At 41.4% G+C, this 14,490-nt stretch overlaps 1 protein-coding gene across 1 annotated transcript; it reads right to left on the reverse strand.

Moving 5' to 3' along the window:
- Window positions 1-2,042: 2,042 nt before the first annotated feature.
- On the reverse strand, window positions 2,043-7,424 carry LOC5513266 (putative uncharacterized protein DDB_G0274405). Its single transcript, XM_048725640.1, has 8 exons — window positions 7,191-7,424; window positions 6,815-6,943; window positions 6,449-6,524; window positions 6,163-6,260; window positions 5,748-5,868; window positions 5,248-5,343; window positions 4,474-4,510; window positions 2,043-2,868 (listed from the first exon to the last, which is right to left on the reverse strand). Exons 1-8 carry the CDS (start codon window positions 7,422-7,424, stop codon window positions 2,373-2,375), a joined length of 1,287 nt encoding a protein of 428 aa, XP_048581597.1. The 3' UTR covers window positions 2,043-2,372.
- Window positions 7,425-14,490: the final 7,066 nt, after the last annotated feature.

Below are 14,490 nucleotides of genomic sequence, written 5' to 3' on the forward strand. Positions count from 1 at the left end.
AGGATTGTTTTGATTGTTTTAAAAACACAGACGGCTTAAGAAGGATAATCAAACCAGCCGCGTAGGGGAGGGCGCGAGCACCTTACTCGGCAGTGAAGAAAGTGGTCTTCTCCCTCCTATTGAAAAATATCTAACCCATCACATACCTGTCAATTATTCCTTTCTAGCGCATGGAATATAACAGAGAACAGACATGGAAGGAAAATATGATAAGCCATACTGATAAGTAATAGAAAAAGAGGTAGAGCCAATTGCCTGGGGATCGAACCTCCTCAGATCAAATGAAACGAGAGAAAAATAGACCATACATTCAGACATACACTGAAACGCCAGCTAAAACATTACGGCTAGGCTGAAGATTTCGGCCCCAGCACCGCTATTTAGCGAACTGTACAACACAGAGGAACCTGCGGTACCCTCGCATTAATGGGGAGGCAATAACCAGGATTCCAGCTCTGTCTAAGCTCACTGAGATGTAGAATGAAAATTATCCGGGTCTTTTTCACGCTTGCGTCTCTCAGGAGTACGCATGTAGCTATAGTAGTCAGGTAATTTCGTCATTAGCAAAGCACCTTGTGACCTAGGCATAACCTTTTGCTGCTCAGAAACAAAAAAAGTAAACTAAACTTTGCTTTAATGCGCGCGATCTAAAGAGACGGTTCTTTTGATCATTTAAGATTCATTTAAGATCAAGATTCCAGAAACTCTACCGAGTCAATGCCGAACCTGAGGCGAATAATTATTTAGTGCAAAGAGCAAACCTACGGCGACTGAATATAAGTGGAATATTGAGTTCACATTCTTACACTGTCATCGCCATCGGGGGCGTAGGGGGGACATATCGCAAATATAAAGAGTTATCACGTACACTCTCCACTTTTTCAAAAACCACTTAACTTTAAACCACGCTTACAACAAGGTAAGAGATAATGTTTTCCAAATAATTTCATCCTTTTTTAACTTCGATAACTATTTTATTAGCGCCCGAATACATTTGTACTTTACAACATAAGTTTTTTGCACGATTGTCAGCCATGCTCACTACAAACTTATCTCACATACATTTTGGGCTTCCAACAGCACCATCCAACTATATAAGAAATCCTACCACGCTCAAGATAGCTTAAAAGTCTTAGAAGCCAAGGCCAAGAAATTAAATTTCGTAAACAGCTAGCAAGCTTATAAGGTAGAGAAAATCCACGATGTCTACGGCCAACAAAGGAAGGTTTGATTTTAACTTACCACACCATCCACTTCCCTAAAGCAGCCTTACATTGACGTGTAGGGGTAAGGTGAATTGGCAAGCCACTCATTCACTTTGAAACACGTCTCAAATGCGAACTTTTTCCTTACTAGGTATCCCCATCTTTCCTCCTCCCATAGCATCCCTCGGCTCCCAGTTTCCATTCTCCCCGTCGCATTTGACTAGTACTTGGTCTTACCTCCTGATGATAAACCCTGTACTAGAAAACACGTGAGGCTGCTTCCTTTCAAAGAGCTCTATGAAATATTCTATTCCTTATTTACCGTAATTTATTATACATTTATGTGCATGTTTATGAACTTTTGTTGTTTTCATTATATTTTAACTCACTTCTTTCTCCACCAGCATGTACACCTTACCCCTTATCAGCCTTTTTGTTTTCCGGTCTATACCTCCCTACCCACTACCTCCTTCCTAATCTTCCCATTCACCCTATACGCCATGGTAAGAACAACTGCATCACTATCCAGGACACTCCTTATAGTCCAACTCCACTCACTGTAGCATTATCCCCACAATAACCCTCCCGCCCTCACCCCTTCCACCTACCTCTACCCGTATCACCACCATTATCCCCCTTTTATGTCCCCCTTTCTCCCCAGGTTCCATGGTACGAATACCCGCTTTTAACCAAAAACCGAAAATAATTCGATTCATGGAGACCCAGAGAAAATAAATTCCAAAGTTAACTAAAATTAAACAGAAATATATGAATTGAATTCCTTACTCTTAGTATCTAACCACTACTCTCTATTGCCCGAGCAATCTGTTCCGATTATTTAACCACATATTTGACATTTAATACCGGAAATCAAATAATCTATATTGAAATAATAATAATCATTTAAAAAAAATGATAAGATAATTTAATTCTAAATAAAAACTGGTTGGCAATAACACACATTTTTAAAAGAAATTACTTGACCATGCAACATCTATCCAACACTGTGTACGAATAGCACAGCATTCAGATAGGCCAAACAATGTAATGTAGTTTTCATTTAACACTTCTTTCAACAAAAGTTGTCAGCGCAAACAACAAATATCAAATGGCAGTCATAGGACCAATAACAAAGTAGAAAAAAGACAGCGCTTTTCGACCCTCCGCTTACATTAAGTACTCTCTCCTGCTCTTCGGATAAAGAGACTGGTACTCTGGATACATGTTTCTCAGTTCTGTGTAGTCCGATTGTCCGGTCCCCTGACCGGTGGTTTCTTGGACCCCTCCCCGCTCGAAACGCCCATTCCCCTTTGGCTCAGATGGCACTCTTGGCTGGAAGTCTGGACGTATTCTTGGAGATAATTCAGCGTAATCCGCCTCTCCCATTTCCAGAGTATTACTCTCTTGAAAGTTTCCCGGTGCGTCATCCATGTCTTCGTAGTCGGGAGACGAGGGCTGACTAGCTACAGCAAGGGGAGACAAGTCTGGACTTGAAAGAGCATTTTGCTTATTTCCTACCGTTGTCATGATATTCAATGGTATGTGGTCATGAGACAAGGATTGTTCGTGATCGTGGTCGTGAACGTGTTCGTGATCGTGATCGCGGTCGTGATTGCCACTCGGTGCCACTTGATTAGCATATATGGCACTCTTTGTGGAGGAACTATTTGAAGAAAAAAAAGACATTAATATTGCGAAATGAAAAATTGATATCTAGCGACTACACTACGAAAACGTCTGGCAAATTGCTGCTGAAATCGCCTCTTTTTTTTGCTTGTTACTCTCTTCTCTTCCCATTAAGCCCGCACCCTTAAACCTCTTGGCTTTTTCGGCTTATCTCGTTTAGTATCCGGTGCCCCCCCCCCATTTATCCCCTCTTCATCCTAGGTGTCTTGGTATGAATATCCCCCCCCCTTCATCCTAGGTGTCTTGGTATGAATACCCCCCTTCATCCCAGGTGTCATGGTATGAATACCCCCATTCATCCCAGGTGTCTTGGTATGAATACCCCGCTTCATCCTAGGTGTCATGGTATGAATACCCCCGCTTCATACTAGGTGTCATGGTATGAATACCCCCCCTCTTCATCCTAGGTGTCATGGTATTAATACGCCCATTCAACCTGGGTGTCATGGTATGAATATCCCCTTTATCCTAGGTGTCATGGTATCAATACCCCCCTTCATCCTAGGTGTCTTGGTATGAATAACCCGCTTCATCCTAGGTGTCTTGGTATGAATACCCCGCTTCATCCTAGGTGTCTTGGTATGAATACCCCGCTTCATCCTAGGTGTCATGGTATGAATATCCCGCTTCATCCTAGGTGTAATGGTATGAATACCCCCCTTCATCCTAGGTGTCATGGTATGAATACTCCACTTCATCCTAGGTGTAATGGTATGAATACCCCCCTTCATCCTAGGTGTCATGGTATGAATACCCCCCTTCATCCTAGGTGTCATGGTATGAATACCCCCCTTCATCCTGGGTGTCATGGTATGAATACCCCCCTTCATCCTGGGTGTCATGGTATAAATACCCCCCTTCATCCTAGGTGTCATGGTATGAATACCCCCTTCATCCTAGGTGTCTTGGTATGAATACCCCGCTTTATCCTAGGTGTCATGGTATGAATACCCCCCTTCATCCTGGGTGTCTTGGTATGAATACCCCCCTTCATCCTAGGTGTCTTGGTATGAATACCCCCCTTCATCCTAGATGTCATGGTATGAATACCCCCCTTCATCCTAGGTGTCATGGCATGAATATCCCCTTCATCCTAGGTGTCATGGTATGAATATCCCTCTTCATCCTAGGTGTCATGGTATGAATACCCTCCTTCATCCCAGGTGTCATGGTATGAATACCCTCCTTCATCCCAGGTGTCATGGTATGAATACCCCCATTCATCCTAGGTGTCATAGTATGAATACCCCCTTCATCCTAGGTGTCTTGGTATGAATACCCCCCTTCATCCTGGGTGTCATGGTATGAATACCCCCATTCATCCCAGGTGTCATGGTATGAATACCCCCATTCATCCCAGGTGTCATAGTATGAATACCCCCCTTCACCCTAGGTGTCATGGTATGAATATCTCCCTTCATCCCGAGTGTCATAGTATGAATATACCCCCCTTCATCCCAGGTCTCATGGTATGAATACCCTCCTTCATCCCAGGTGTCATGGTATGAATACCCCCATTCATCCCAGGTGTCATGGTATGAATACCTCCTTCATTGGGGTTGCACGAGCTATCAAAACAAACCTTGTAGTAGTCGTTTTTGTTTTGGCAGCTTTGACACCTAAAACACAAGACCTTATTGAGAAAAGTCAAAAGAAAAGACATCGAAACCAATAAAAGCCCTTGAAGATATGATAAAACTCATTTTTGTTTTCAATCCTGTAACAAGGAACATTTTTTCAAAATAGATATTGGCCTGAAACTTGTTCTCGTAAGGAATTGGGTATTCAACCAGTGCAAAGGCTCAGTCGAGATCTCGCGCGATCCGTCACTACTCCTTCATAGGCAACTCCGCATTGTAAAGAAACGGGGAAGGGGTTACCTATGGGGAAATTGCAGAGGAGGGAGACTAAGGAGAATTAGATGCCAAAGGAAACCCAAATCAGGTATTTTTCCCTTTCTGTATCTTAAGATGCCTGCGAAGGCTAGTCTCTCCCTTGGGCCCTCCCCAGTCCCCTGGCTCCCCTGGCTCCTGTCTCATATATCTACAGAGCCGCAGTAGGCCCCGTAAGATTGGGGGGCACAATACAAAAACATTAAGAAAATATTGGGGGCGCACACCCAAGCCCCTGCTACGGCCCTGATCTTCTATCTTTGGCTAGAGCGCCCTTTGGCCCTTTCCCTGGCTAGACCATTTACTTGCTAATGTTATATGTTTACTCTTTGCGATTGCTATTACTTACTGCTTTTGCTACTCTTATTGATATCTGTTTTGCTTTCTCTTTTGCTTGCTCGTGTTAGTGTTACTTTTCGTGCTTGCTATTACTAACTGCTTCCGCTACTATTACTCGTACACACCTTGTCTCCAAATGTAGATGACAAGCGCGACGAGGATCAGTACTAGAAGTATAATGATGGGGGCGAATACGGCGATCATCGTGCCACGCCCTTCACCTACAATCAGAGGAAAAACTAAAACGACTAATACAGTCGCCGCTGTGTCGAGCGCTGTATGAAACGCTTCACACACAGGGCGAATGCTAGGTTTGCATAAGGCGTAATACAAATATGGAAACAACATTGTTGGATTCACTGACGCTTTAAGCGGAAGCCCTTTAGCAGTGTTAGCACCACTCAGAAAAATTCCAACGAAAAAGTTTTTTACAGAAGTTTACTACAGAACTGTATTGTTTTGGTTTCCGTTTATTTTCTCTGTTCAGCCTTCCGTATCAATCAATTTGTTTGCCTATCAGTATCAATCTTGCCTTTTATTTTTATCAATTTCTTTCTTAATTTTATTTAATGTGTTGATAATACTTCAAACTGAGTCCTAGCCTTCTGGCTAATTCCCTACGCACCACTGGCATCCTTGAATATCGTCATCGTCGTGGAGGTTTCCGTTGTAGTTGCTGTTGCTGGATCTGGGCCAACAACTACTTTTACTAATGTGAACGCGGGAGGCTGTTTGGTGCTAAAGGCCTGGAATGAATTGGCATTAAGTCTCTATCAGTGGAATCAAGTCTTAAATCATAAAGGCATCATATGAGGATGAATGATGATGATGATAATGTGGTGACAATGATCGTGATAATGGTAATGATAACGTGGTGACGATGATCGTGATGATGACAGTGGTGATGATAACGTGGTGACGATGATCGTGATGATGACAGTGGTGATGATAATGTGGTGACGATGATAGTGATGGTGGTCATGATGACCTTGGTGTTGGCTATAATGTAAATGATGACGATAAAGATGCTTTGTTCTTACATTCACTATAATGCTGTAGACACCTTTGTTCAAGTTACCATTCACCGTGATGATGCCTGTAGTGGGGTTTATGGCGTACAACTGATCTGGGTCACTTTCTGCGGGAAATAAATGAAAAGAAATGGAATAAAATAAGTAAAATAGAAGACAAATCACAAAAAATAGAAAGAAACGCATGAAATTATTAAAATGAATATAATATTCTTATTTTTAATATTGATATTTGTCAAATCGCATATCTTTTTCATTGATCCTGTCAAATCTTGGCTTCATAGTTTCTATTTACCTGGATATATGCTGTACTCTATAGGAGCTTTAAATGAGTCCATGTCTTCTGCTTGAACTTGAATGACAAGAGACCCCTATATGAATACAAGCCACTGATCAAAAAGTTCACTGAAAAGTACAGCCATACAGCCAAACAACCATCCGGGTATGGATAATTGTTGTTATCGGAGCTGGTCGCCTAGGAGAATGCCAGAATGTAATTGTATTTCAAAATTTGGGAAACCAAGCTTATACTTTTGCCACTTGATGTTGCCAACTCTTGGTCAGTGTGGTAACACCCTCTCGCTCTCCCCCCCCCCCCCCCCCCCCCACCCTCTCTCTCTTTCTTTTTTTCAAAGCCGGCCACACCCCGAATACAACTCACCGGTGGTGGACTGGTGCCGAGATACGCCTCGTATAGCCTCCGTGAAAAGTTCGCCGGAAGGTCATCTAAATCCAGCACATTGATGGTGACAAGACCAAAGCTTTGTAGTTTAATGTCTGTGTGATTGTTCTGTTAACATTTTGGAGAAAAGTATGAGCACTATAGCACTGCTAAGATGTATTATTAAGGAAGGAACTGTAGTTCTTCAATCGATTACGATATGGGAAGAATGTGAAAAGTGTCTATAAATGGATATTAAATGACAATAAATTACATTGATTATTGTTGTCGTTGCTGTATTGTCATCCTCGTCGTTGTTGTCGTCGTTGTTGCTGTTTTCGTTATCGTTGTTGTTGTTGTTGTTGTTCGCTCTTACCATCGCCGATATATTAAGGGTATATATCTTTAGACCATTGTCGTTGTTGCCGTTGTTGTCGTCGTTGTTGCTGTTTTCGTTGTCTTCGTCGTTGTCTTCGTTGTTGTCGTTGTTGTTGTTGTTGTTGTTGTTCGCTCTTACCATCGCCGAGATATTAAGGGTATATATCTTTGGACCATTGTCGTTGTTGTCGTTGTTCTTGTTGTTGTTGTTGTTGTTGTTCGCTCTTACCATCGCCGAGATATTAAGGGTATATATCTTTGGACCATTATCGTAGTCAAGAGGCTTTGCGATTGTAATTTCACCAGTCGTTTGGTCAATACTAAACTTCCCATCCTGGAAAAAATAATTTTATTTGTTCAGATCTAAAGCTACGAAGCAAGGGTATGGTCACGATATCAGTGAGACAGCAAAAAGAAACTTTTTTTTATCTTGCTAGTTATTCAAAGGCACTACAAGACAACATACAGTATCACAAATGTTGATGAAAATTTGCCTTGCTCTTTAAACAAGCCCGAGACCCGCAGCCAGAATATTCCTTGAGCAGGAGGTATATTTTTAGCTTTTTTTCCATTTAAGCCCGAAAGAGGGTCACATCTGTCTCCCCACACTCTGGATTCGACACTGCAGTTTAGACAAGCCCTCCCATTCGACTGAAATGAAACGTTACATGCCACGCATTTAAGCCAGTTAAACCGCATTGTCACCAGTTTACTTCCGGTCGATTACGTGGGAATCTCCGATTATTTTTAACGGAAAACGCGAAATATATTTCAAAATATTGAGAGCAGTGTGTCTATTGGAAGTTTTTTTGAGGATGTGATTGATAATTTAGAGCGGATGGCCTGTTTAAATATTTCGGATTCGAATAGATTCTTTTCTCTTTTAACGGTTGAGGTTTCCGTCGGACATCCGGAAGTAAAATGGTGACAATGCGGCTTTAATCCCGGAGTGATACAGATTCCTTTCTTCAAAAGACAAATAACACGAATGAAATCATCAACCAATTAATATCCATATAAGCTAATTTTCGGATGAGAGCTTAAAATTGGGATGGGTTACCTAAAACAATGTAAACACGTACCAAATTTCCAGAAGCAACAGCAAACGTAATAACGGCATTCGTTGTTGCATCTGCATCTGTTGCTGTGGCAGTAGCCGCCGTGAAGCCGGTTGGTGTGTTCTTGAAATATGATGGAGATGATCAAATGATCAATTCAGGATGTGTGGTGAATACTAGAATCAGATCAGATCCAAGATCTCGCGAAACGGGAGCAGGGTTGGTGGTAGGGGTGGGATGGGTGGGGGTGAGGTAGGGTGAGGGGGCCAATATAAAACATATGGCAGGAGGTCAAGTAATGCTCCGTGTAAGAACAAGGCAACCCAACGGCAAATGCACGCTGGCATGTCAAAAATGCCTTTGTTTATTCTAAAAATTCGAATGGCCAAGGCAAAACCTTATAGCATAAGATACAGATAACACAGCATGATTCATAATATTTTTAAAATATTTTGGTTATAGGGTTAATTACTATGTCTGATCCAGCTTTTCAGGTAAATTTTATGTGGGGAACCTTGAAAATATAAGCCAACTAACAGCTATTGTTCTGGCTTCTGATTGGTTCACCACAGAAAATCATCTGTAAGGTACATAGCAAAGGACATGTTTCACACAATTTCTTCAAAATCTTACTATCTTCTATAGAAAGGATCCTATGTGGGAAAGCTATAATAAAGCTTTTTGCACCAGAACAATGGGACTTTGCCTAGTTCTTACACGGAACATTGCTTATCATGTAAATGTTAGCCCAATAATCATTTATTTTAAAATATCTGTCCGAAGAGAGAGATTCTCCACCTTTTTCCCTCGAGTTGTCACTGATTACAATTTACTTATGAAACGAATGCATTTACCTCGGCAATCGAAGTGGTCAGCCGCATATTTTGAAAGACAGGAGGATTATCGTTGACGTCCGTAATTGTTAGGATGGCAATAAGGGACCCCTATAGTAACAATAGGAATCTGGTTAGGTCTTCCTTAAAGAGACAGAACAGACGGGCGTGCCCCACTCACCTGTGTTGATCCGTCGCTCGCATACACCTCGAATCGAAACGAGCCATCACCACTGCCCATCGCCTGAAATGATATGGTTAAACAAGTAAATGACAGTTCACGCCCGTACCCAGGATTTTTCTTGGTGGGGGGAGGGGGTGCGAAAACCGAAAACGTGACCTTGGGGGAAGGCCGTTGTGGGGGTGCGTTCATAACGAGCTGCAGCAAACCGGAAGTTCAAAAATACTTCCTCTGTGGTTGCTACGGAGTGACGTCATATTGTTGTCATCGTACTAGATTTGCGGTTTGATATTGGCACCATAGGTGTTGGTAAAACTTATCTTTGAGTCTGGTAAGTATAATAACGCATTGCCTAGTTGAAGATTGACCATATGCGACAAAACTTAATAAAGAAGCGGGCGCGATGCTACATCGCCGGAAGAGCGTGATAGCGCAGCTGACACATCACCGAAAATCTAAGCTCCTAAACAAACTAGAGGTATAGTTCCAACTAAGGCTAGGGTACTTGGGGTTGCTACGATTTTGTAGGATTTATCTATATGGAGGAGTTTCTGTTCTTCTTCTGTTCTCTTTGATGCATCTACAGGAAAGCAAATGTTTGACACGAGGTCCTCGATCACCAGAGTACACACATCTCTAAGAACATGCTTTTGAATAAACAAAGGAATCTATTAGAAATCTGTACGGTTCAAGAGATTTTGGTCGTCGCTAAAACTTCTAAGTGGTTTCGAAGGCCGGGACGATCAAGCAGGGAAGACGATTCGAATCAAAACAAGGAAAGCGCGGGAAAATAATTCGAAATGGCGGAAGTCCAAAAGCACCTAAATCTATTGTTATTATATGGGTTTCTTCCATTTCTAAGCAGGGAGATCAGCGTCTTGCTAACTATCAATTCTCCACTGCTTAACTCTCTGTCCAGCGTCTTGCTAACTATCAATTCTTCACTACTCACCTCTCTGTCCAGCGTTTTGCTAGCTATCAATTCTCCACTGCTCACCTCTCTGTCCAGCGTCTTGCTAGCTATCAATTCTTCACTGCTCACCTCTCTGTCCAGCGTCTTGCTAGCTATCAATTCTCCACTGCTCACCTCTCTGTCCAGCGTCTTGCTAGCTATCAATTCTCCACTGCTCACCTCTCTGTCCAGCGTCTTGCTAGCTATCAATTCTTCACTGCTCACCTCTCTGTCCAGCGTCTTGTTAACTGTCAGGTCTCCACTGCTCACCTCTCTGTTCAGCGTCTTGCTAGCTATCAATTCTCCACTGCTCACCTCTCTGTCCAGCGTCTTGCTAACTATCAATTCTTCACTGTTCACCTCTCTGTCCAGCGTCTTGCTAACTGTCAGTTCTCCACTGCTCACCTCTCTGTCCAGCGTCTTGTTAACTGTCAGTTCTCCACTGCTCACCTCTCTGTCCAGCGTCTTGCTAACTGTCAGTTCTCCACTGCTCACCTCTCTGTTCAGCGTCTTGCTAACTATCCATTCTCCACTGCTCACCTCTCTGTCCAGCGTCTTGCTAACTATCAATTCTCCACTGCTCACCTCTCTGTCCAGCGACCGTCTTGTTAACTGTCAGGTCTCCACTGCTTACCTCTCTGTCCAGCGTCTTGTTAACTGTCAGTTCTCCACTGCTTACCTCTCTGTCCAGCGTCTTGTTAACTGTCAGTTCTCCAATGCTCACCTCTCTGTCCAGCGTCTTGTTAACTGTCAGTTCTCCAATGCTCACCTCTCTGTCCAGCGTCTTGTTAACTGTCAGTACCCCACTGCTGCTATTGATTCTGAACCATGGATGAGCGTTGGATTGCAAGCTGTACGTAAGTGTGTGGTTATCTCCGTTTGTTGCGGAAAATTTCGTGATAGTTGTGCCTGTGTAATGTGAAATAGTCTTTATCATTGAGGGTGTTTAGGGTATGTAGTACCTCTGCTTAATTTAAGTACCTTTTAAAAGAAATACAATAATTTTTTATATATAAGAACATTTTTATTAGAACATGCAGCCTAGACCTCTTTCAAATTAAATAGAATGTGAAGAACATGCCTCTTCACGTCGCGTTTACGTCATTTTAAATATCTAATTAGCATGGAATTATCCCAATGATAAGATTTCGGGACTTCTTTCAATTTTTTCAATAGAAAACCTATTCAAAACTTGTTCTTAACGACTAAATTTGAAATGATTTTTAGCATCTACACTTCACAATTTATGATAAAATTTCTTTGTCCTCGCATATTGCGTGATTTTCTCACTCTCCTTAGCATTATATAATTGATAATTGTTTTATTATAAAGGAGTCTACTTTGTCACGTACCGGCAGTTGTATATATTTCAGGGAAAACATCTGACCAGAACGGAGAGTTGAACAGTGGTACAGCCCCTTTTGAATAACATATTTATAGATCACAACCAAGAGCGAACACAATTCTTGTACTCACAATAACTACAATATCTCAGAACTCGAATATCTCAAACAAATCAGTTCAACTGATTGAGTGAGTATCAATTTATGTCTCGATCAGTTCATTTTCTGACGATTACATACACTATACAATAAGATAAGTATTTACTTTACACTGCAAGGTCAACGTACCGTGCATCCTAAGAACAGACCAAATCACCAGCACAAAGGTTAAACACCTCAACACAGCAGCCATACCGTAAGAAGGCTTCAACACTCTTTAACGTATCATTATTTTGCTTTCGCTTTGTACGTGTTGTCAGTGAATATATTACATGGTCCATGTATACTTGTGACAGATATGTCACGCTGGTTCGTGTACACATGTGACATGTTACGCTGTATGGATTTGAGTTTTCCCAAAACAATAATGATCAAGTCTTTTACTTATGGGCTTCTGCTTTCATTATCATCATCAACAATCGTAACAACTTACAGGGGTGGAGTGGGGTAGGGGCTTTAAATATAGTTAAGGTCAAGGTTAAGGTTAAGGTAAGGATTAGGGTTAGGGTTAGAGTGGGAGGGCTGGGGTAAGGGCCGGATGGTTAAGGGTTCGGATAGGGTGTGGTGGGGTGTTTTGAGGAAAGGTTTTCAATGGACCCGGTAAAAATCTCGGAGTATTTCCTTATCTGGAAACACTTTTTTGTTTTGACATTCGAGGCATCAAAACATTGAAACAACCAATCACAGATCAAATTGTAAGATGACGTCATAACACTCGCTGGACCTAAGTAAAAAAAAACATGGCGGCCATAGAGAGACGAGAATAAGAGGATAAAACAGTATCTTTCTGCTTTTTGGTAGGGTTTTAGACGTATCAAAACTTGAAAGACTTGTAGAAAAGCCTTTGGGCGCAAAGATGTGGTAAAATTTATATTTCGAATGGCTATGTTCGGTGTGAATGTCCAATTCGCTATGGTCCAACAGAGCTCAAAATGTTGTACACCCAAAAAGGATGGAAACTTGCCAGCCCCAAAATACACAAGCCTGTTAGTAAAATGTTCAATCCCAAAGAAATGCAGTGGACACATGTTATGTTGTAAATGTTTTTACAGCAGTTTTTATAATGCAATATGTCTAGAAAACAAATCATTTTCATGAGCTTATCATTCTTCTCCTAAACAAATTTACTCCAACAGAATTCTAATGATAGAAAATTTTCAGTCAGAGTAAATGGGAGAAAAGTGGAAACAATTTGTCCAATCATACCATTTTAACAATCAAGCACCATACATAAAAGTGATGTGAAATAATCATAGATCCCCTCTCATTTCAAAAGCACATTGCACCTTTTGAATGCACAATATGCTGTGTCTTATATTATGTTTTAGTGCGAAACGAACTAGGGGGTCAGTTTGTAACCATACTTTCAAAAAGTGTAATAGTCAATAACACATAGCTTAAACAAAACAAATATTTAAAAAAAGAATAGTAAAAAAATTTTAATCACTAACAGTGGAATACAAAGGAGAAAATTCAATGATCTCTCTGTCCATCCTTATATATTTACTTATCTTCATCTTCTTTGCCATCCCTGCATCAAAAAAATTAAGGCACAAGCAACCATTGAACAAGCAACCATTGGGCTACCTGTGCCCCTTCCCAGCGCGGTCAAGCGTAACTAATCGTACAACGGCGTCGGTCAGGGATGCTTGTGGCAACTTTCTCGTTTTAAAATACGGCTAGCTGCCAGGGAAAATAGTAGCTCGGATATTTTGCCACATATCGAATGCAAGTGTATCCTGGCATAGGTCTGCGAGATAAAAATATTTTGTTTGTATTTTGTTTTATATTCCGAATTCCGAGCTACGAACAAGCAACCATTGCATGGGCTACCTCTGTTGCTACTAAATGTCGGCAGTCAATTTACGACAATATCTTGGTAAATTGTCGACCTAGTGAGTTAAAAGTATTGTATATTTGTTGGGAAAGGGCAAGCAAACCTGAATTGAGGTTTGTTGTCGGAATTAACGTTTTTCCTTGAATGTATACACTACTTGTATTCCCGAATGTGAGAAGTTTTATGAATGAAGAAAGGAAAGAGGGTGTTGAAAGGTGTTATGGGTAATGGGGGAATAACTAGGGAGACGCAGTCGAGTGGTAATGTTTTTAAGCATATCAGTCAATCTTGTTTTAAAAACTGTCGTTTTTCTAGCTCGCTCGGTAATTTCCTTATAAGGCATTACATACTATATTTGGATGTCCGCTTCAATTATTTTTTCCCTTTTTTATCGCTCTAGAGCTTTGTAAGTCGAGAATTTCCAAGTAAACTTCCAAGTAGAATTCGTGTTTACTACGATTTTGCTGACAGCCATCTTGGAAATGGAGCCTAGTCCCTAACGTTTTACAATATCACAGGTCTCCCGCGCGCTCGCCCCAGGATCTTTTAGACCATTTCGAAAAACGACAGCCATTGAATGATATGTGAATGTTAAACATATTGCCCAGTAGACTGCCGTCATTTGTAGAGGATTCTAGGAAGAGCACTGTTTAGGCTCGCAGAGATAAGGTGAGATATAAACATTTTTAAACAATCTCAAATTAACACAAGACAGGGACAAATACGCTTCACTATGTGCGCACGCAGGGAATCCAGGGGACAGTGCTGAATAACGTATGCGCATGCGCGTGTTCTGGCGAAAACAAACAAAATCTCAGTGTTGAATCGTTCGAGTAAAGGTACGAAAGGCTGACTTCGGTCGCTGTTTTGACTTACTGTACAGCATTTAAACCATACTGTACAAAAGATGACAGATTTTTTTTATCTAGTTTTGA

The sequence above is a fragment of the Nematostella vectensis genome, chromosome 3 (assembly GCF_932526225.1).
Source record: "Nematostella vectensis chromosome 3, jaNemVect1.1, whole genome shotgun sequence".
NCBI classification, from domain to species: domain Eukaryota; kingdom Metazoa; phylum Cnidaria; class Anthozoa; order Actiniaria; family Edwardsiidae; genus Nematostella; species Nematostella vectensis.